Consider the following 23428-nt stretch of genomic DNA (forward strand, 5'->3'; position numbering starts at 1 on the left):
CGTCAGGTGTGGAGCAGGAGGCGCCCGTGTACATCATAGGCGGTCGTCGGGTGTGGAGCGGGAGGCGCCCGTGTACATCATAGGCGGCCGTCAGGTGTGGAGCAGGAGGCGCCCGTGTACATCATAGGCGGTCGTCGGGTGTGGAGCAGGAGGCGCCCGTGTACATCATAGGCGGTCGTCAGGTGTGGAGCGGGAGGCGCCCGTGTACATCATAGGCGGTCGTCAGGTGTGGAGCGGGAGGCGCCCGTGTACATCATAGGCGGTCGTCAGGTGTGGAGCAGGAGGCGCCCGTGTACATCATAGGCGGTCGTCAGGTGTGGAGCAGGAGGCGCCCGTGTACATCATAGGCGGTCGTCAGGTGTGCAGAAGGAGGCGCCCGTGTACATCATAGGCGGTCGTCAGGTGTGGAGCAGGAGGCGCCCCGTGTACATCATAGGCGGTCGTCGGGTGTGGAGCAGGAGGCGCCCGTGTACATCATAGGCGGTCGTCAGGTGTGGAGCAGGAGGCGCCCGTGTACATCATAGGCGGTCGTCGGGTGTGGAGCAGGAGGCGCCCGTGTACATCATAGGCGGTCGTCAGGTGTGGAGCAGGAGGCGCCCGTGTACATCATAGGCGGTCGTCAGGTGTGGAGCAGGAGGCGCCCGTGCACATCATAGGCGGGCGTCAGGTGTGGAGCAGGAGGCGCCCGTGTACATCATAGGCGGCCGTCAGGTGTGGAGCAGGAGGCGCCCGTGCACATCATAGGCGGTCGTCAGGTGTGGAGCAGGAGGCGCCCGTGTACATCATAGGCGGTCGTCAGGTGTGGAGCAGGAGGCGCCCGTGTACATCATAGGCGGTCGTCAGGTGTGGAGCAGGAGGCGCCCGTGTACATCATAGGCGGTCGTCAGGTGAGTACTCGGCGTAGTTACAAATACGACGCGACAAACTTCGTGGATAGTATATTACAATACAAAATAGCACAAAAGCACACGCACGCAGCTGCACCACGGGAAGACGCGGATGGAATGCACGGCAGCTGCAGCGACGGCAAGCTACAGCCGGCGCTGGCTGGCCGGACCCGACACCTTTCCATTCCGCCGACACAAAACATGATGATGACAGGCAGCAGAGACAGACATTCACAGCATATCTGGACGACACTGAGATATATGAGCCTCCAGGCCTGTCGCGAGCGTATGGACACTGACACCGATGCAACGACGCTTACGTCATCATCACCTATGGGAACGAGCACACGCTTCCAGCAATATCAATATACTTGATGCAAGTTACAGGTAAATCCAGCTCAATATCACGCTGAAACACTCGGCAGCACATCGGTCCACGGTAATGCCTCGTGATGCAGTTTCTTTTTCAAGGTTAGTTCACATGTCATGGACTAATTTAGACACTGGATTTACTTCACTTCTAATTAGTGTATTTGTGAAGGCCTTTTGCCACGTGAACGAAACTAAACGCGAGTAAATGAAAAACATCCAGACTGCTTTTCACACGCATCTGCAGTGGTATGTAGGTAACTAAAATCGTGTATGGTATGGCAGCAATGGTAGGTTGGACGGTGTGAGTAACACAGTAATCGAAGAAAATCGATGTCTTCTCCATTCCGAGCCTCTCCAACCACAAAAAGCGAAATGACTAGCAAACCTGACTGCAAGAAGTTCAGTGTTCCTCCCCCAAACTTCTAAATGCTGTCATCAACACTGGTTTCAACACCAGCCCCAGGTGTTGAAACATCAGATGAGAACAGAGGTAAGATGGGCAAGAATGAAACCAACACACCTATTTGGAGAATCGGACAATGATCGCGATGGCTGGTGCCATTATGTCGGAGTGTCATGTCTTCAGCTACCCGCGGCTCAGGGCAAGACTGCACCTGTAGGCAGTTTTTCCTGTGTTCCACCGTCCTGGTGGTGTGTGTTCTTGCGCTCCATCGGCCTGGTGGTCTTTGTTCTTGTGTTACACCGTCTGGGTGGTCTGTGCTCCGGTTGCGTGAGCGCGTGAAACAGGAAGCCCACCGATCTGCGTGTGCATGTGAAACAGGAAACCCGCCGATCTGTGTGTGCATGTGAAGCGGGAAACCCACCGATCTGTGTGTGCGCGTGAAACGGGAAACCCGCCGATTTGTGTGTGCGTGTGAAACAGGACACCCGCCAATCTGTGTGTGCGTGTGAAACAGGACATCCGCCGATCTGTGTGTGCGTGCGAAACAGGACATCCGCCGATCTGTGTGTGCGTGTGAAACAGGACGGCGAGTGGGGCATCCGTATCGCATGCTTTGGTCTGCGTTTAACAAAAACGCCCTCGCTAGAAGTAGACAATTGCGGTGGCACGAGATTAAAGACCGTTCAAATTTGATTCGACGGGACGATTGGGACCTAACGCCCCCCACCTAAGGAGCGTGTTCCGAAAGCAGCAGATCAGGCCCGCTCCACTTCCTCACGTCCGTAGCAGCAGGCTTGGCACCAGCAATACGTCCGCCCTCCCCGGCCACTGCGCGTCGCCTTTGTGACGTCATCACGCCAGCAGCAACACTCGCGTGCCCGGCGCCGGCGGCGTCACGACCCGCCGCTACTCGCCTCACCGCGTGCCAACGTCATGGCGGCGGGCGGGGCCGGAAGAGGGAAGGGAGGGGGGGGGGGGGGCGGCCGGCTGGCATCACACCACACTCTCCTGGTCGTTGTTGAGGAGCGGCGCGCGCACCACTGTGTCCCGCGCCGGACCGCCGCCCCGCCGGTGGTCTATGGACGCGTAGATGACGCTCGCGTCGGGGTCGCGACCCCGGGTCACCTTGCCCGCCTGACCCGCGCGGGGCAGCGTCAGCTCGGCGTACTGGATGCCGTCGTCCTGCCGACGGGAGGCGGGCGCGGTGGGTGGCGCGGCGACGGTTGTATCGGTGCAGCGGCTGGGGCACTTCGTAACGAGGCTCGTGTGACGGTGGTTTGTTCGGCACACAAGGCATGACAGTTTCGGAAGTCGTCTGCATGGCGGAAGATTTTTGTGCTAAGCGAGATGGTTCTTGACCGGTCAAGATAATCTTACTCATTCAGCTGTCGTATACGTGCCGCATACATGACATAATTCGCGCAACCCGCCAAAACCAAAATCCGCAAAATCTTCGATCCACCATCACCAAAATCAACTCAGCAGTGTATAAAAACGAAATTGTTGGAACACTTTTTTACTAACCTGGTACAATTTTGACTTGATTTGCTTTGTTGCGGGATAGTCGGGAGACGACACGTTATTTCTCTTCATCTCTCCCGCGAGGTGGTTTAACATGAGCGTCCCCTCAGTCACTTCACATTCAGGATCTGCGGACAGGCACGTCTCAAGGTCAGCACAAAGTTGCGAGGCACCGGTTCAGTCCCGTCACACCGCTGCCGCGGATGGGGTTAGAGCGCACCACGCAACGATTGCACTGCACACGCGGCAGACCACACAACCCAGACGTCTTCCACTCCTGGAAGTGGGCTCCTCTCCTTCCAAATGCCTCCAATGCGCCATTGACGCAGCGCAAACACATCACTTCGTATAAACACTTCACACGGCTGTTCCGTTTAGCGGATTGGCCCTCGGCGGCTGCTACTTTCATCGAAGCGGTCGGCGGCTTTCGCGTCGCGCATCGCAGTCGGTGGCGCGGCGGCGCTGCGGCTGCCACATGCAGAGCGCCGCATCTGGCACCACTACGCCGCGAGCGAGCCAGTCAGTCCGCACCGTCCAATCAGCGGCGGCGTTAGCCAGAGCCGAACAGGCCGGGGATCGTCGGCGGGCGCGATGATCCGTCTGTGCCAGGCGTCATGGGACGGGACCCGCTCGCGACACGCGGTGGGAACAGCCGACGCCGGTGATAACGATATGCGGCTATCTTTGTGGTACGCGATGGTAAACCATTTGCTCGCGCGCTTACTTGCTTTGGTAACAGGCTGGCGTTGGTTGCTCAGTGGTTCGAAATTGCAATGCAAATACCATCGGTGTGAAGTGCGTACTTTTGCAGAGCAACTCGGTGAATCGTTGGTTGTAAGACGTTTGTTCTCATAATATAACGACGGGTGATCACAGTATAGCAAGGCAGAGCTAATACACTTCAGCATATGGTGACGGTGTATGAAGGCACAACGCAAGCTGGCTAAGTTTCTGTCGACCGTCGGTTTTCGAAGTCATGGTGCAGGCTTTGCATAGTTAGCGGGGCTAAATTAATATGCCATAAAGACATCCAAATGAACAATATCAGGAAAGATATTGCCACTTTTATGCTTATTGCGCAAACGACCAGGAGCTGACTAAGAAGTTCAAAGACTCCAAGACGGCAGAGGTCGTGAATTTCTCTCGCCATGTTCAGACCAACGGAACAAGCTGAGCAGACCAAGTTTTTGGAGTGGAAATGACAGAGTCGTTGAAACGAACGAAGCCGATTTAACCTTACTGCTGCTCCTTCTGTTGCGACAATAATGCTACTTCACTCCTCACCTGAAAAATCCCTGGTGGTCGCAACGCAAAACCGATGACAAAATGCACAAAAAAGTACCGGCACGGTTCTGCTCCCGATGAGACCCCTCATGACCCGCAGCTGAGCCCCGCGGCCGGTGCGGGGCGGCGCCGCCACCCGCAGCAGCGCCGTCTCACCGTGTCGGCTGGGCACCACGTCCGGGTTGGGGTCGTCCGGGTCGCAGCCCTTGGCGGGGGGCTGGGTCGCGGCCCGGCCCGGCGGGGGGCCCGGCTCGGCGCCGCCCTTGCCCGGCACGGAAGGCGCCGCCAGGTCCGTGTGGGTGGCCGGCTTCCGTGACCGGCCGCTGCGCAGGCGGGAGAGGTTGACGTCAGGCGGCTGGACGGGCCGCCGGCCAACGCCGCGCCGTGGGGATGCAATCGAGCATTTACAGCCGGCGCAAAACTGGCAGAAGCGACGACTGCTACCGCCGCGTCTGGAAAACTAAGTGGCATCTCAAATGGAAGGGTGTGCAACTCGCGCCCTGCCAAATAAACATCGTTACAACTTCGTTGATACCGGCGTTTTGTTTACACCGCTCGTATTGAGAGCAAGTCAGGGTATACGAGGCAACAGAAGTACAAATCAAAGGCTCCATCACCACGCACCAGGCGCCGTTCGCGACCGCATTTTCCCACTGCGGCTGGCCGCCACTGCTGGCCTGACCTGTTGTTCCTGATGCAGGCGACGGCGCCGATGGCGATGATGATGAGGGAGGCGACCAGACCGATCAGCACGCCCAGGATCGGCGTCACCGAGAACGGCTGCTCCGGTGGCGCGCCTGCCGACCACGGCCGACGGTCAGGGTTCAGGTCAGCACGGCAGGGGCAGGTCAGCACGGACGCCGCGGGTCAGAGGGTCAGGTCAGCACGGCCGCCGTGGGTCAAAAGGTCAGGTAACCACGGTCGACGTGGGTCAGAGGTTCAGGTCCATGAACCATGCCGAAGAGTTGGAGGGAGACCGTTCCGTCAGAGCAGAAGGACAGAGAAGGTGAAAAGGAGGTCACGTTTCGTCGGTCAAACTCATCAAACAACACGGCAGGATGGATTTGTACACGCATGCAGTGGACCGAAGACTGTGTGCAAATCGCCATCATTTGTGCAAAATCGCAACGAGTGAGTACGAATCAGCTTGCGCATGCGCACAAGTGCCACCAATATGCTTGCTCCGTTAAAGACTGCGATTGGTTGAACTGCCGTGACTCAGCGCGAGCCTACGCTGGCTGATTCGCCTACTGAAGCCGCGTCAGCCCAAAAGCCATGCGGCACAGTATACCTGCGGCCGCGCACTCTCGGCGAAGTCGCAAGCAACGGAAAGGGGCGAGCTGTTCCGTCCGGACCGTCCTCTCAGGGCTCTCGCTCCGCCTGCCCCGCCACGTACCGGCGCCTTTGGAGGTGCGCTTCTCGGGCATCTTGAGCGTGAATCCCTCGAGTGTGACGGCTCGGCTGCGTCCGCGACTGTTGGCCGCGTACAGCTCGAGCCGCAGCTCCAGCCCCGGCGGCAGCTCCAGCACCGCGAAGTCGGGGAAGGGGCGCGTGAGGTTGCGCACCAGCCGCCGGCCCGCCACGTCGTACAGCTCGGCCACAAAGTACTGCGGCAGACCGCCGTCGAAGCCGGCCGCGCACTCCACCTCCAGCGAGTCGGACGTCTGGTTGATGACGCTGCAGTTCCGGAGCGGGTCCGGTCGGCCTACGGGAGGGAGGGGGGGGGGGAGGGGGGATGGGACGCTCTCACAACGGTCCGTGCGGGCGGACGGCGGGGCTGTCACCGTCGGCAGCGGTGCAGCAGCCGCGGCCACTGCCACCGTCGCTGCACGGGTCACTTGCGGCTTATCAAGGGAAACGCCAGTTGCATAGTTATTTAATCATTCATGTCCACGTCCGGTACATTCTGCGAGAAGCACGAGCACGTGACTACATTGAGCTACGCGGAATGTATGGCCGCAGATGAGAACACCCCCCTTCCGGCGGGCCCGATGAGCACTGACCGGCGGCCACCAGCTGGAAGGCGCACGGCAGCACCATGCGGCCGATCTCGTTATCGGCCCGGCAGAGCAGCGTGCCATAGTCGCGCTCCGTCTTCGGTATGTACGTGGCCCGGCTCTCCAGGCCCCGGGAGGTCACCTGAGGTCAGCCGCCCGGCGGCGTTACCACCCGGCGATCCGCCGGCGCCGGCGGCGACGTGGCAGCCGCAACGGGGCCATCGTGTCAAGGGTGCGGGAGTCCAAGATGTCAGGCGCATGTCTGACCTACGCAACAGTCGTCCGCTGGTCGAGAGAGGTTGTTTGACAGGGCAGTCCCTCCGGTGCCAAGCTAATGGCATTCTGTGACTTTCGGCAAAGTTCTGCAGCAACGCGCAATGTATAATTCCACGGGCGTTTCTGCCCTGTCACCATAAGTTTGCACGAGCACGTGGAGTTCCCGCAGCCGACCCGAGACGACTCGGGTGACCTTGGGGACCCGACTGACCTGAGAGTAGGCCAGCTCGACGATCTCCACGGAGTTGTTGAACTGCCATTTGTAGGTGACGACCGGCGGGTTGGCGTCCACTTGACATGTGACCTGGACGGCTTCGTGGCGGGCCGCGCCGTACCGCCTCTTCTGGCCCTGCACGCAAACGGGCGCGTCTGCCGGCGCCGCGGGGTCAGACGAGGTCAGATGGGGTCATAATGTGTCAGGTAAGATCAGACGAGGGCAGATGAGGTTAGCCGGGATCAAACGTAGTCAGATGAGGTCATAATATGTCAAGTAAGATCAGACGAGGGCAGATGAGGTTATCCGGGGTCAAACGCGGTCAGACGTGGTCAGACAAGATCAGGGAGTGACAGGTAGGGTCACACGCCGTCAGGTAAGGTCCGGCGGTAGCACACGTGACCAGACGAGATCAGGCGAAGCCAAATAAGGTAAAAAGAGGTCAGACGAGGTCAAATGGGCCAGGTTATGTAGACTGTGTCAGGCGAGGTCATACAGAATTAAGCAAGATCAGACGGGTGATGAGGTCTGGGGGCTCAGACTAGGTCAGATAGGCCAGACAAGGTCAGTCGTGGTCAGTGGTTGGTAGGCTGATGCCGCAACATTGTGAAAAGGGCAAATATGTTTTCAAGCAGTACTTAGGTACTAAGTGTGTTTCCATTTTGTTCTAAAGCACCCTAGACAAATATGCGTTATTTTAATGTTACAAGTAGGCATTACGTGACCTATAAAACATACAGTTGGGGGAGATGTACATGACTGTCGAAAGGAGAAGCAATTTGCTCACCGCCAAAATGGCAACCAACATGAGATAACCGGGGGCAGATCAGTAAGCAACGGCCGGAAAGTCCACCGCACATTGTGGGAAGCTGGGCAAAGATCACAACCCGATGTGGACACAAAAAGCGTGTTCTGAGGCGGATAAGACAGGTGGGTGACAAAATCTCTCCGACAACTTCGCCGAAAACTTTAATCGCGGAGGGCTCAATCGGGAGAAACATACGACCGTCAGTCAGGTGTCAGGCTTTAAGGGCGCGTCAGCTGCAATCACTATCCGCGCCACACAACCCGACTATCATCGGCAGACAACCCACTCGCGGCGCCCGGGCAGAAAGCCATCAGGGGGTAATCAGCCGATCGATGCGTGGTCAGCAGGTGTCCAAGGGGGCGGCCCCGGCCTTGACATGAGGACGTGTCGGCACGCCGCGCGGGGCGTTGTCAGGCGAGGCACCTCCGCCTTGGCGAGGCTGTAGCCACCGGTCGGCACCGATGGGTAACGTCAATGGGTGGTCGTCATCGGTCATGTCATCGGTCATCGGTCATGCCACGCGCATGACCGATGGTGACCACCTATTCACATCAGCATGCGGGCGGTGAATCCAGCAAGATAAGAATGCCCTGTCCTGCATAGTAAGAATACCGCGGTATCCGCTGATCCCGACGCCCAGTGTCCTGAGCGCTGTTCTCTTCCGCGCTCCGGGGAAAGCATGCGGCCTTACGCATCGACAGTATCTGCTCGACAATCGAGGAGGATACCTTTGACAGCCCACGAACATACCACATGCTTAAAAATGCGCCGTCCATCTCCATGCACCAGACGACGCCAGTGTGACACCGATCAGAAATAAAAGAGATCTACGGCAGGTTCAGCACGCTCATACCCATCGCGCCCAAGGGGACATGCCGTCTCCACGTGGGGATGAGGTGGATGCTTGGCATTTCGAGGCCCGACCCGATCAGGCCGACGTCGAGGGAGCCGATACACACTGGACGCTGGGAGGGGGCCGACACTCATACCTGACCCCGAGAGAAGGCCGACACTCACACTTGACCCTGAGAAGGGTCTGATACGCACATCCGGCCCTGAGAGAGGACCGACACACACACCTGACCCCGAGAGGGGGCAAATACCCACACTCAAACCCAAGGGGGGCCGACACTCACACCTGACCCCGAGAGGGAGCCGACACGCACAACCGTCCCAGCAGGGGGCCGACACTCACACTTGACGCTGAGCAGGACGGGCCGGCTGGCGCCGTCGCCCTCCGGGTTGGAGGCCTTGCAGACGTAGGCGCCGGCCGCCCTGCTGCTGACGTTGCGCACCACCAGGCTGCGTTCGCTGATGCTGACCCGGTCAGCCGCGCCCGCCCCGGCGCTGGGTTCCAGCGGCGCGCCCTGGGGTGGTCACAGGTCACAGGTCACGGGTCACAGGTGACCGCCCGGCGGACCCAGGCAGGCTGGCGAGTCGGCGGCAGCCAGCGAGGCAGCCGAGCGAGCGGGCAGAACGGTCAGCGGGCTACAGCGAGTCGGTCAGCAAGCTACTCGAGTTGTTGAGTCCAGTGATTTGGCACGTTCAGCTAGAATGCGGTCTTCGGGGAGCTCAGTCCGCAGATACAGAGTCCACGATATTGACCCCACATTAACCTCGCAATCCATACGTCATGCAAGAATGATTGAACCAACAGCTGAGGTAATGATAAATGATCAGCAAATACAACGAGCACACAACACATAAAAAGCACTGCCACACTGTGCAGTGAGGCAATTGCTCTGTGAGTAGACAAAATATATTATCTTATTCTAACCAACAGCGAGTCTCGTGCATGACCAGAACGCAATAAGAAGTGAAGTTAAAGCATAATTTGGAGCCGTGCTGCATCCGCAAGCATGTCCATAAGCCACCTCGGCAAAATTCCGCTGCAACGGCGAAAGCATAACGCGCTTGATTCGTCTCACAAATTCCGCGTCCCCTTTAATTAGACATTATTACGGCACACCGTTGTCGCTTGGAGGACCGCTAATGATGTTTGTACCAGCGAGCCTGAGCCTAATCGTCGCGTACTCAGACCACGCGCGCTCCACGTGCGGTTCCGGTGAGTTAGTGGCGCAATGACGCAGCTAGTGCCGCAAAGCGAACAAAACAGGCCTTCTCACGCTAGATTATTGGGCAGGGACTTCCTTTGAACCAAATCTGAAGTACACGAAAAGTAGTGTAAACAGACGGGAACGCGTGCCTTGTGATCAAGCCTTTAAAATAAGCCGGTAAAATTTATTCCTTAAGCGTGTTCTTTCGTCATCATATGCTTATTCCTCGTCTCTCAGTTGCGGTTCGTAATGAGTTCATACCATCGGAACAAAAAGACAAACGCAAAATGGTGAGTAGGCGTTTAACTTTTTGCTGTTTTGCCACACCTGGCGACAAACGTTGGGACTGAATCCTAGTTTTACTAATTTATCCTATCCTAATTGTTATCCTAGTTTCCGGGCATAACATGTTCGGTACCAAATTAGGTCCCTATTCAACAATAGTGGCGTGAAAAAGACTTGGAGGCCATGGACTCGTTTACTCGTGAGCAGAACGCTACTGCGGCGACGCGCGATCGCGCGGCCGGAAATAACCGGTCTAAACAGGTGGGTAGGGCATCCATATGTTTCGCCGAACGCCAGAGCACCAAACCTTTAGCAAATGCCTGACGCTGCAAAAGCTGAAGGCGCTGATATGGAAGCTGAAGTCGCTGATATGGAATCGTCGTCAAAAAGCAGTAGCATGTCGTCGAAAATGAATGCGTTTTTTATGGGCAAGCACAGGTGCATCACTCTCCCAGCAATTGTGGCCTGACATGCGAGTGCAACGGCCTGCCCAGGCGTATACAGCCTGATTGAAACCACACGACAGTGATACTGAGGCCAAGTCCATGAATACCTCACAGACGAGGGAATCGATGACGAGCAGGCCTCAACATCCCTGCCTTTGTCCGTACTGAGTGCTCACACAGCCCAGCCGTGTGATGGCCGTCGACGAGCCGCCGAGCTGGCCAGGGCGGTACTCGCGGTACTGGTGGTGCAGAGCGGTACTTACGTCGTGGTACCAGATCACGCTGTAGACCGGAGGGTTGGCGTGGATCGTGCAGTCGAAGTAGATGTCGGCGCCCTCCTTGATGTCGTCCGGGTTCAGGGCGTAGCCAAGTTTCAGCGTCACCATCGGAGCGACTGGGGACACACCGATAGACGCTGTGGTATGTTGACCCCCTCCGTTAGGTTCAGTGAAATCAGGGGTAATGCTTTGGACGCGTGAAGTCGCGTGCGTGTCGCGTCAAACTATGTGCGATAATTTAGTTGCGGGCGATCGTTTTTCGGAGACGCTGTGACAGATTTGGTGGTTGCTGACATTCTCACTGACACTTTAAACTCCATAGACAAGCTGCCCTGAGAAGACTTCCAGGATCAAAACCAACGTTCCCGTTTTACGAGCGCATGGTCCAACGTACCGTAATGACGGTAACTCACATCGTGGACATTTAAAAGCGTATCGGATGTCGCGTTCATCACCCGAGAATGGTGCTGGCATGCATCGTGCAATATCTAGAGGTCGATCTTTATGGAATGAATGCGGCGACTGCCGATAGCTGATAGGTGCCGATAGGATAGGTGCCGATAGCTGAGAAACACGATACCGCATGACTATCACGTGCGGTCAAACCGGCGACTGGCACATTGCCCGGTACATTGGGATATCCCGCGAGCCTTTATGACGGGCCGGGGCGAATGAGTCTGGGGTAGGCCCACCTCACTCCGCTATTGGAACGGTGGGGCGACCTCGACGTGGGTAGAGATTGCGGCAGGGCACTCAGCGGGAGGAGAGTGCTCACAGCGGGCGGCGAGGCACTCACAGCAGGAGGCAGGACACTCATAGCAGCCATCTGGATACTCAGCGGAAGGGGAGTACTCACAGCAGGCGGCGGGATATTCAGCTGGAGGGGAGTAATCTCAGCAGGCGGCGGGGCACTCACAGCAGGCGGCGGCACACTCACAGCAGGCGGTGTGATGCTCAGCGGGAGGGGAGTGCTCACAGCAGACGGCGGGGCACTCACAGCAGGCGGCGGGACACTCACAGCAGGCGGCGGGACACTCACAGCAGCCGGCGAGGCACTCACAGCAGCCGGCGGAACACTCACGGCGGCTGGCCACCGATAAGCGGCCGCATTCAGGGCGGACGGCGGGGGAAGGCCGAGCGCGGGCGGCGGGCACTCCGGAACGGCACTCACATCTGACAGCCAGCTGCCGGCGGTGCTCTAGCGAGCCGCCGGCCACCTGACTGTTCTCGGCTCGGCACACGAGCTGGCGACCGTTGTCCTCTGCGCGCGGCTGCAGCGGCAGCGTGCTGCTCGTGATGTTGCCGCCGCCAGACTCCTGCCGGCGGGTGCAGGCCGCGGTCACGGCCCAGCGGTGCCGGACGCCGAGAGAGCAGCCCGCCACGGTGTTAAGGACCCGGCCACGGGGTCACGGGCTCGACCGCGGGGTCACGGCCCCGGCCACAGGGTTACGGGCCCGGCTCGGGGTCACAGAACCAGCCACCGGGTCGCGGGTCGGTCACGGGGTCACAGAACCGGCCACCGGGTCGCGGTTCGGTCAAGGGGCCGAAGAGCTCGGCGCTGATGGGGAGCCCGTCGAAGCCAATATTGACATAAATATAATAAATTAACATAAATTTAATGATTAACATAAACACAACTTTTACAAGGCATTTCAAATGCATTTGAAAATGACTGCGTGTTTTCCTAATCGTCTGTTGTATGATGGCACAGGTATGCAGGGACGATGGAAATGTCCGTGATATTCGTCGCTCTTGGTGTTAGACTCTGGTGCGGCGACAATCGCCTCGATGATTATCATGATTCTACATTATAAAGCTCAAGGCTGGAGGCATTTTCCATAAGAGAGAGCCATAGCCGTTTTGCGAAGCAAACCCCATGATCAATCAATTGCATTTCATTGTCCAAATCGATGGTGCTACTTGAGGGATCGAAAGGCAATAAGATCGATTATTTTTGCATGCATGTTTGGATATATCTCCCATAAAAGGCAATGCTGGAGGTGTCTCATCAGGGAGCCACAGGGCTTAAAGATCTATGCTTTCCCGCAGGCCTTTTGTGTACACCATCGGGAAGCACAATAGTCCTAATTGTGCTGACGGAAATCAGCGTTAGTTTCCCGAACCTTTTTATGTTTATCATTCACCGGTGGAAAAGTAGAGGAACTTTAGCCAGAACGCAGCTGTTAACATTCGTAAAACATTTCATCGAAATCTCTCTTCACACAGAATGGCAAAAGGTACGGTTGACCACAAAGCTGTCGGGCTGCTTGCATCGATTGAGGTTTCCACAACATTATTGGAAATGGACGCAGATGGTAGAGTTTTTTCTGCTGTACGAAGTTTCGGTAAAAGCTTTGCCCCACTTTGCTCAAACCCCACGAATATGAAATCAGCATGGAAATGTCTACCGTGTCGCCTTCAATTAGCCCATTCCGAGCTAATGCGCCTGAAATGCCAGACATGACCAAACTCTGAAAAACCTCTAGCTTTTTACACGAGGCACCTCCCGGCGGACTTTTCACAGGCGATTCGCGCAGAGGACACCTGCCACGGTCTACTGGAAGTCGCGCCGCTCTTGGTCACTCTCGTGGAAGGAAAAAGGAAAGGGAAAGAAAAAGGGAAACGCAGTGATCTCTGGAATATCACCGGCGCCAGCCAGGGACCGGCCGGTGTGCCAAAATGCCAGACACCTTTTTCAGACTACTCAAGCGGCAATTTGCATAATCAGACTTGTTTCGACCCAGTCGAACGGAGCGAGATGAAGCAATGCCTATGAAACTTCTGCTCCAATGAGCGCAATAGTGGAACGTGTTTTGCAGAAAAAGCGAGGCTCACATTGTGGCACTCAGTCTGCGAACTGTCCGTGTCCGTTCGTAGGCAGCATTCGTCCAGCAACCTGACATGGAATATTTGTGTGCTCCCTTAAGCACGCGGCCTCGTATTTAGGTTCACGCCACCGCCCCTGCGGTCCGCACTCCACTTCATTCGCCTGAGCTCGGTAACGTGCCTCGAAACAATCCTCCAAGGGCGTATAACCATAAATCGTCAGCCATGACATTTTCATGCACGGCGCAGTACGGATAAATATGCATTACACAAAGCCCGCCGACTGGCCTCCGCTGGTCCACACGCCCACTTGCGCCGACTCAGCGCCGCTTCCTTCGACGTTCACGACGTCAAGTGGCTGTTTGCTACTGCGGGAAATCACATGACAGAAGCCATGCAGTCCCGCCGTCACGCGCGCACCCAATCACAGCACGCCGAGGCTGAGCTCACCGCCTGTTTGGCTCCTGTGATGCGTCTGTCGTCGATCCACCAGGTGAGGTTGGCTGCCGGCCTCGACCCGAACGTGCGGCAGACGAGGTCGTACGTCTTGCCGGCGGACATGGAGGTCCGCGGCGAGCCCAGGATCTCCACGCTCAGTGGCCGAACTGCAACCACGGCCGGCGGCGCCTTCCTCAACACGCAAAAACACATTTTTCTTCGTATTGCCTGTCGCACGAGGTGCTGTTTTGCCGTACATCAGGATGTGCAAGGATTTCCAGCTTTCTCACGAGAAAGAATTGCCACCAGACCGAGGGAGATAAACGCACTGAGCTATAGCGATGCAGCAGGTGGCACGTGAACTGGATCAATACAGGTCACGCGTCAACTGCTGCCTTGACGACTTCAATATCGCTGGGCAACGATGGGCCCAGTCCCACCCGGCGGGCCGCCCGGAAGAAGTTTGGAGCCGTTGCTTATGCTTGCCTTATGCCATCCTATGCTTGCTTTCACTCCTTCAGGCATGATTACCCTAATTTGGTCGAATTGGATCGGGTTCCTAATGCTCTGGGAAGCCCTGATTGGAGGGGCCCGTCCAAACTCACACTGCGGTCTGGTGGTTCCGTTACATGCAAACTCCTCGCAGGTGGGTGCCTCTCACGGAATAGAGGCCGATCCCAATGCTAATTGAAGTGCCCATTTGAAAGGCTGGATACCATACTAACCGGGCTCAGCAGCGGAATACGAGGGTGCTCAAAACGATTACTTAAGAAATGAGTTTGTTATTTGCTCGTGACTCTCAGGGGAGCGCTACGGACTCTCATGCAATTTAACTTCACATAAAAAACATGCGTGACCACCTGCGGTAACAACATGGACGACAACATTCCGGCAAGGCATTCAGTCACAATTTTTCGTCTGCATCTCGTTATAAACACGGCATGGCGTCACTACGGTGAGAGGTTCGAAATCAGCAATCCAAAAAAATAGCGGGTTACGCGTGTAGCAGACTATGCATCTGAATGATGGGATTCAGAACAGTCATGGTTTTTCGACATTTTCAAGAATGAGATCACGTTAAAGCCAGGTAGTGACGATACTCAGCCTTCAATATAGCAGATGACGTCAGGTTACTGACTATGGTCGTCGCACGCCCATCATCTGCCTCTTTTCCTGACGTCATTTTCTACTGTACTGATTTTGTACACTCTGACCGTTCTTCCGTATTTCCCCGCATGACAAAGATCAGCTGTTGCGTACGTGCGGGGTGCAGGCTCAATTGTCCTTTGGCAATGGGTCAGTAGGTTGATTGGTCGCGTCTTTGCATACGTGCTCGGCCATCACATCGCGCATTCTCAGTCAGATCACTCGCGTTGAGAACACTGCTGCGTTTGCCTCATCTCGCACTCACAGTTCATCTCGAGAACCACGTCGTTGACGGCCGGCAAGCTGACGTTGCTGTTGGCTGCGGCGCAGACCAGCCGGGCGTGCAGGTCGTGTCGGCTCAGCGGCGGCAGGCGCAGCACGTTCGTGACCTGGCCGCGGCCGTCCGACCGCCACGAGGCGTCCAGCAGCCGCTCGTCGCGGAACCACGTGACACGCGGCGCCGGCCGCCCTGCCGACCAAGGCCCGGCCACGTGACGGACGGGCGACGCTCTGTGGAACGCGCTCTGAGGGCATTCAGTTGGCGCCCCCGTTCAGAGTCAGAGCTCCGCAAATCGGATAAAGCCGGCGGCGATTGCTAGTTACGGGACTTACCGGAAGCAGATAGCGTAGCAGGTTGGTGCACTGAACGTGCGTTCCACGTGTGACATTCTAACATCTGGATGCACGTTTGGACTTGTTCGGAGCTCAGCAGCGTCTCCACCTTCAGCCAGCACAGCTGGTCAGAACGGTTCCACATCGAGACGACGAGGCATCCATCGATTTTCCTCAATCAAAATGCAATTTGTACTGCGATGGGCCATGCTGTGCCGATCAAAGTCACATCCAGCAATCGGATTCCTCATCAATGGCGAGCCAGCGCCGGGCGCGGCGGAGGTCGTCCGGGAGAACTCCGCCGAGCCAGTGGCCGCTGCTCGCGCCCCGGCCGCTGGCAGGCCGACGGCGCGTCACTTGACGATTTCGCGGTCAATCACGCCCCCGGACGTAAACCAAATCGAAGGGGTTTGTGTCGGCCGCTGACGCTGAGTGCAGCATGAATAATTCCGGCGCAGCAACAGCCAGACGGCAAGCGACCAAGGTGTCCGGGCTCCCGTGACTTCGTGCGTCCCTCCCCTCCGCCCCATGACCCCTTCCCCGCTCCGCGCACCCCGCTGCCGGCGCCCTCTCCCCGCTCTCAGAAGAGCTGTCGCGGAGCACGACCTAGCAGACGCAGCTGCCGGACAGAGGACACTTGCCCTGCTGGTGGCCACACGCTCGCTCGGCTGATCAAGCTTAAGCAGCCAAGGCTCAGCCAGAGTGAGGACGCGTCCACTCGTCCACGCTGCGGGCGTCCACCCCGCCAATGTGACCACAGGAATGGGGCGGGGGGGGGGGGGGCACGGGTGGATTTCCCCGTGCTTTTGATGACACAGGTGGGACAAAGGTTTGTCAAAGTCTTACGATTTGTTCGCGTGTTAAGTGTCTTTCCCGGAAGACTGGCAACACACTTCATTACACTCGCCTCCAAGGATAGTCACGCATTTTATTTGATGCCCAGATGACTTTTTTGCTCGGAAGATTTACCCCAAACCTACCGGTACCCACCTCCCCACGATTAGCATGCATTGTTTTCTCCCCGAACGGTTCTATTGATATAAGCTCATACAGTTCTCCGATCGGGCGAGAAAGGGTCATGCTTATCGTGCCGTCCAAGGCTCCGTAGAACCCTCGGGAGGGAAGTGGAGGGCACACCATCAGAGCAGGCAGTGGGCTCCACAGCAGCCTTAATACGGGACAGAGGGCTCCGTGGCACCCTCAGGAAAGAGGTGAAGGGCTTCGTCGCACCCTCAAGGGAGCGGGCTCAGGAGAATCGAAGAGCTTCCTCGGAATGGAGGAGGAAAGCACAGCACACCCTCGGGAGGGACCCGGAGGCTCCGGAGCGCCCGTCCCGGAGGCCGGGGGCGCCTGACCGCAGTCCGTCCCGCAGGCCGGGGGCGCCTGACCGCAGTCCGACACGCTGCGGCATTTACAGGCGCGCTCCGACGTCTCAGAGTCGCTTTACGGCCGCCACTGCGATTTAACTGCCGTCGCGAGACCCGTCTCGTGCCCTCGAGCGTTGTGGCCGCAACGGCGGTGGTCTCCGCGGGCGGCCTCCGCACCGGCAGCCTCCGCACCGGGGCGGGGCGTCGCCCAGCCGGGGGCCCACGCGGTGGACACAACGGTACCGGAAACAGTGGGCGGGAGACGGTGAGCTTTACAGGATGCAGCGAAAGTGGCCGTTGGGATTCAGGCTTGTCATCTGGAAGCATCGGTGCATTTTACTGAACTGATACTTAAGCCCCTACAAGTACTGCTGCATGGGCATGGGCTCCATGGGTAAGGAGCAGCCATACTGCTAAAATAAAAGAGAATTATGGGCATCGGATTTCAGGTTCATCTGATAACATCTTTTTTGCACCGTGGCCTTTAAGCAACTGCATGCCAAAAGAATGACGTTCGAGAGCCCTCAGTCATACTGATGTCTCGTTTAGCGCCGATCATCACCTCCCTCCCTATAAGATACATATGTGATTATAGACACCTATTTTTGCCCTGTGAGATATGGCTGAACTCGCGTGACAGTGATCACACCCCGGTGAGGCGCACGTGGGCTCCAACAGCTCCTTCCACAGACATTACTCATTTCTGTTGTGTAGATTGATTAGCCTTGACTTGGCTCACCTCCCTGTGAAAGATGAAGCTGACCGAACTGGACTCACTTCGCTGTGAGGGGCAGGCGAAGCTAACCGAAATGGACTCCCCTCGCTGTGAGAGGCAGGCGAAGCTGACCGAACTGGACTCACCTCCCTGTGAGTGGTGAAGCTGACCGAACTGGACTCACCTCCCTGTGAGGGGCAGGCGAAGCTAACTGAACTGGACTCACCTCGCTGCGAGGGGCAGGTGAAGCTGACCGAACTGGACTCACCTCCCTGTGCGAGGTGAAGCTGACCGAACTGGACCCACCTCCCTGTGAGGGGCAGGCGAAGCTAACTGAACTGGACTCACCTCGCTGCGAGGGGCAGGTGAAGCTGACCGAACTGGACTCACCTCCCTGCGAGAGGCAGGTGAGCTCGAGCGGCTCGTCCTCTGCCAGCGGCCCGATGCGACCCGTCGCAGGGCGGTTGTCGTGTATAATGATCGGGATGTCAGGTGGAACTGTAAAACCAAACACAGGTCAAGCGTCTGACCATACTGAAACTGGCCACTCCACTTGGGGAATTCGAACAAGCTGCTGGCTCTGTGATGCAAGCGTGGTCGAACAGGCACAGTTGTACGACGAGACGTTGGTTGTTTTGCAGTTGCGTCACACAATTACGAAGCCGTTCATTAGTCTGGTATTTCGTTAAGAATGCTAAGCCGCGAATGCCGCCCTTTGCGCAATCGCATCGGCTGAAGACGACGGAGGATAGGTGCCCCACCGTAGCGCCACTCACTGATGATGGTCAGGTTGACTCTGTGGTTGCGCGTCGGATTGTTCCTGAAGTCGACCCGGCAGCGGTAGAGACCCTGGTCCTGCGGCACGGCGCTGCCTAGTCGCAGCGCCGGCGGCCGCGTGACGAAGATGGCGCGCGTGCCGCGCATCAGCTCCATGCCGACGGACCGGTCCGAGAATGACTTGTTGCCCCGCGCGTCGAAGCTGGGCGGGGCGAGCGCCGGGTCAGGGCGGGCCGCCCGGCTGTGACCGCGGCCGAGGGCCGGTCACAGGGGGCCGCTGCCGCCGCCGGGGACGGCGCCGCCGCAGAGCAGCGGTGACTACATCACCCCAGAGGGGTGGTCACGTGGTGTGCGTGGTGCTCCATGTCACGGGGGACCGCCGCAAAGGACGGCATCACCCCAGAGGGGTGGTGACGCGGTGTGCATAGTGCTTCGCTTCAGTCACGCTTGTGATGCTGACAGGAAAATGAGGGGAGGGACAAAATCGTGTTCCATGCAAATAACTAAGCTGCAGCGGGGTAAATAAGGGGCATTTTGTCTTGGATCCAGCAGAACAGTTGCATTTTTTTCCTTAATCCGAATTCATGCTGCTCCAAATTGTTTGACGTTTATCATCATCCACATATCCTAGGGAAAATAAACGACCGTTGACAAATTTGTGGATCCAAATAAAACATGACGTTCATCAAACTTTTATCTAAGCGTGTATGTGTCTTTTTAAAATCTCAACGACATCGTAGAGGCGTTCTAAAAGACATAAGTACATATTCTTGAACTTGTCAGAACTGAAAATAAATCTGGATGTAACAAGCGCCATCAGCTCATACCAACACCATTATACCAGTGCGGACTGTCGTGGTATGCACTAACGTCCGTCCCGGTGGCTCAGTTGGTTAGAGCGCCTGCCTTCCGATGCACCCACCCGTGGCGGGGTGGGTTCGAGTCGCTTTAGGGCGCTCGCCATTTGCCCTTGACAGGTATGGCCTGCGGCCGGTGGCAGCGGTCGCGCTAGAGGTCAGTTGACGTCAGAGGGCAGGACGGGTCGTGCCGAGCATTGCGGCACGTTAAGCTTTCGCCACCAAATTCTGCCGTTGACATGGAATTGCGCGATCGGATGGTAGGGGTCGGGGCTCACACAACAAGCACTGCTTAGCGTGAGCTCTGATCCCGGAAATCCATTCATTCAAAGGGTTCGGATCAAATCTTTAAAAAAACGTTATAGAGCGACACCGCTTTATCACTGCCACAATTTTTACTGTTATTGTTACTTATTGGGTTCTAAGGATGCGTCAACTGTAATGGTTATTGGTGCCTCACCCACAGTACCACTACGTTATTGGTGCATGCCTTTTAAATTGAATGTGTAGGATATATATATATATATATATATATATATATATATATATATATATATATATATATATACCTTTACTATGAGGGACATTCAGCACCGTGTAGTCTGCCTCACCTGAACATTGGCGTGCCCTCGTCGTTTTTGTACCACAGAACCAGCACGGCCTGATCCTCCGGGTCATGCGTGCTGATGTCGCAGGGCAGGTCAACCTGGCGACCGGCCACGCCCATCACCTGGGCCACGTGACCTGCCGGCGGAGACAGGACGCCGCGCTAATCACACGAGCTTCCGACAGGTCACGCCGGGGTGCACTGGTAAAAGGATATATATATATATATATATATATATATATATATATATATATATATATTTCCCCAGCGCCTGCTGGCGCTGGGAAGAGGATGCGGCGTGTGCATACAGTATAGGTCGAGTACTGCACATAGAGTGCACACTGGGCGTGTCCGGTTGAGACGGCGAATAGTTTTGGAAGATGCCCGTCAGAAGATGAGGATTCGTTTTTAGAGTAGCGATCTTCATGTTTCTTCCACCGTACCGCTCACTGTTCTGTCAGTGACAAAAAGTGTTGTTCGATATTAACTTTTGTTGTATCGACCGGTCAAAACATTTGCTTCGTATGCCTTTCAGCAGACTACTTTACAGTACAACGTATCAAACCCCACACTTTGTTTCACTCCCGCTGTTTTATCGTTGATTTTATTGAAACAACATGTCGGCGAATTGGCTTCGGATTTTTCAAGCATCTAGTCTGTGATTGGCTGGCCGTCACCTCTGCCATGACAACGATCGTGTTTATGGTGAGGTAAAGATAGTAGCAGCTCTGAGCGTCCCTTAGAGGCGTGCACTGCAATCAAAAGCGATTGTCTTACTTTATGTGCTAAAGGACCATAATTTATAACTGTTTGCCCAGAATGTGATACGTATGGCGTTCATTGTGATGTAATGTGCAGTGTTGATTTGCCCCACACCGTGCATTGTGGCCAAGTCTACAGTGATGACCTGCCCCACATCGCACATTGCGGTGTGATGTGCAGTGATGACATGCCCCACACCGCACATTGTGGTGTAACCTGCAGTGATGAGCTGCCCCACATCGTACATTGTGGAGAAATATACAGTGATGACCTGCCTTACACCGTGCATTGTGGTACACTCTGCAGTGATGACCTGTCTCACAAATTCCCACCAGAAACTCATGTCACATTGTGGTGTAATCTGCAGTGATGACCTGTCTCACACCGCACATTGTGGTGTAATCTGCAGTGATGACCTGTCTCACACATTCACCACGGAGGGGTTTGCGAAAGCCTTTACAGGTGGCATTTTTCCTTTGAGTAAAGCTGTTGACCTGACAGCAGCCTAAAAAAGTCTCATTGCTTATTCTTGTCTGTGTCTGAAATTAATTCCTGTCTGTTTGCGCCCCCATTCATCTGTTCAATGAATTAGGCTATTTTACTCACTGACGCTTATATGAATGCCAGCAACTACAATCGCACAAATTGTGGACAAAGGACTGTTTGAAATTTTTCACGTGTCGTGAATCATCCATGGATGTCTAAGAAACAACATGTGAAAGCTATTTAGACCAGGCACATATTTCCATTGCCACTCCCGGAATACATCGGCGGAAGTTCAAACACATGTTACACATGCTCTCTGCACCTTAATTTTCCTCGAGGTTTGAAATGCTATAGTCTAATGGGTATCATTCTGGCAAACTCGCTGGCTTATTACAACATTTGCATTTAATCATCCAATATTCTGAACCAAATTCATCTGCACGGCTTCATCTCCTGACCTAACTGAATCCGATGATCCTCGCGAAATATCTTCTGCGAAACTGAAATACAGTGCAAAGGTCAGGGACCAAGCGTCTCAAACCGCGACCATTTTGCGACCCCCGCACAATTACATCTCGCCGATGTCCTTGACGTCCGCTGGGCCAGTTCCTGAAAACCCCACAGAATGAGGGAGTTGCGTGCCACTGCAACATCTTGTTTCCGATTATTAGTACCGACCCAGCGCGGGCCGACCGGCGGGCGGACACGTACGGAGCAGGCGGCCGTGCGTTCCGCGCGCCTTCACCGTTGCTCGTCTAGATATAAACACTTGTGCCCCGCAATTAAGTCGTCCAACGAAGTGCATATTCAGCGCACCGACAGAGCCATCCGTCCATCCTGGTGTGTCTGTCTTTGCCCGCGAGATGCCCTTCAGATTACGTCGTTGATTTAATCTCAGTCATTATCTGATGGGGTCACGCCGCGCGCGCCCTGGGTCGGGGGCGGACTGCTCTCTTGATAATGCCGCTCACTCCGAATTGCGGGGTGGGACCCCACTACGAAAAACTCATCTGGAAGGAATTCTTCGCAGGAGAGGGACGGCTTCCTTCCGCCACATCGCCCCGCGGCGGAACGGCTGGCGCGAGAACCGGGTTCACTTGGCGGCGGCATTGCCTATTTCCATCCGTTTGAAGCCCATGCAATCATGGCGGCTGTCCCAAACTGGTGCTCCGCGCTCGACAGCAACAGCGGCCTGCACTCCAAAATGGCGCGGGCAACCGCCGCCGCCGCAGTTGTAAACTAATGCATCTTTTGAGGACTAGGCGCCACGCATAATACGGAAAGGATGGGCACACTATTACGAGCGCGGCGCGGCGCTGAGCCGGCGTGGGCTCCACACGCACGTCTCACCTTCCTCTCACGCACGCCGCTGGCCTGCGATCGTGCTCTGCTTTATGTCTTCACTGCTTATCCTGCAGAGCACTGCGTCTAAATATTTGCCCTTCGGCTCCCAAAAACGGCGCCGTCATGCCCTTCTTCCGGAGGTGGCGCCGGCTCGGCTCGCGCCAGTCATCGTCGCCGTCGACGCATCAAGACCGAAGCCGTCGGGGCGGGGCGACAGGGGTGGGGGTGGGAGGTTAGGAGCTCTGCAGGTGGCTCTGAGTGAGGAGGTCAGGTTTCGCGATGCAGTCCGCGCACTGAAGCGCGGGGTGGTGACCCAGCTCGTGCTGTGCTCTGCACCGGTGCAGCGTAAAGCGTTAGAGATTTTGTGCACATACATCACAGCTCATTGCCACGCTTTTCAAGGTGGCATGCCTTGTCTGCAATCTGTCTGTATGTGTGCGTCATTGCTTTCGGTTATCTGAGTTTCATGTGGATTTTGACTCGATCGCCTTCATCTTAATTTCAATTCAATCGCTATTCGTTTCATTGTCGTCGTAATTGATCCCCGAAACGCTTGATCACTGCCTCATAAATATTCTCAAGGTTACTTTACCTAGCGGGCCCACCGCGATCATCAGCGTCACCATTACTCTCTTGACGAGCTATCTGAAGGAAACGGAAGAG

At 56.2% G+C, this 23428-nt stretch overlaps 1 protein-coding gene across 1 annotated transcript; it reads right to left on the reverse strand.

Moving 5' to 3' along the window:
• Nucleotides 1-2655: 2655 nt before the first annotated feature.
• LOC119094455 (nephrin) lies at nt 2656-20305 on the reverse strand. Its single transcript, XM_037217512.1, has 16 exons — nt 20178-20305; nt 18709-18911; nt 18323-18430; nt 15694-15707; nt 15504-15636; nt 14105-14259; nt 12000-12144; nt 10814-10944; nt 8958-9129; nt 6952-7109; nt 6471-6606; nt 5864-6172; nt 5150-5264; nt 4624-4790; nt 3187-3311; nt 2656-2844 (listed from the first exon to the last, which is right to left on the reverse strand). Exons 1-16 carry the CDS (start codon nt 20291-20293, stop codon nt 2656-2658), a joined length of 2376 nt encoding a protein of 791 aa, XP_037073407.1. The 5' UTR covers nt 20294-20305.
• Between the last annotated feature and the right edge of the window lie 3123 nt (nt 20306-23428).

Source organism: Pollicipes pollicipes, unplaced genomic scaffold (genome assembly GCF_011947565.3).
Source record: "Pollicipes pollicipes isolate AB1234 unplaced genomic scaffold, Ppol_2.1 Scaffold_4002;HRSCAF=4701_pilon_pilon_pilon, whole genome shotgun sequence".
In the NCBI taxonomy this organism is placed as follows: Eukaryota; Metazoa; Arthropoda; class Thecostraca; order Pollicipedomorpha; family Pollicipedidae; genus Pollicipes; species Pollicipes pollicipes.

Bases quoted from the DNA above. Each gene is read 5' to 3' on its own strand.
- LOC119094455 (XM_037217512.1), bottom strand. From the start codon at position 20,293: ATGGGCGTGGCCGGTCGCCAGGTTGACCTGCCCTGCGACATCAGCACG. The intron at 12,145-14,104 runs GTGAGCTCAGCC...ACCCGCCGGCAG, and splicing joins TCACAGGAGCCAAACAGGCG to GAGTCTGGCGGCGGCAACAT. The intron at 6,173-6,470 runs GTCAGTGCTCAT...TCCCTCCCGTAG, and splicing joins CTTCCAGCTGGTGGCCGCCG to GCCGACCGGACCCGCTCCGG.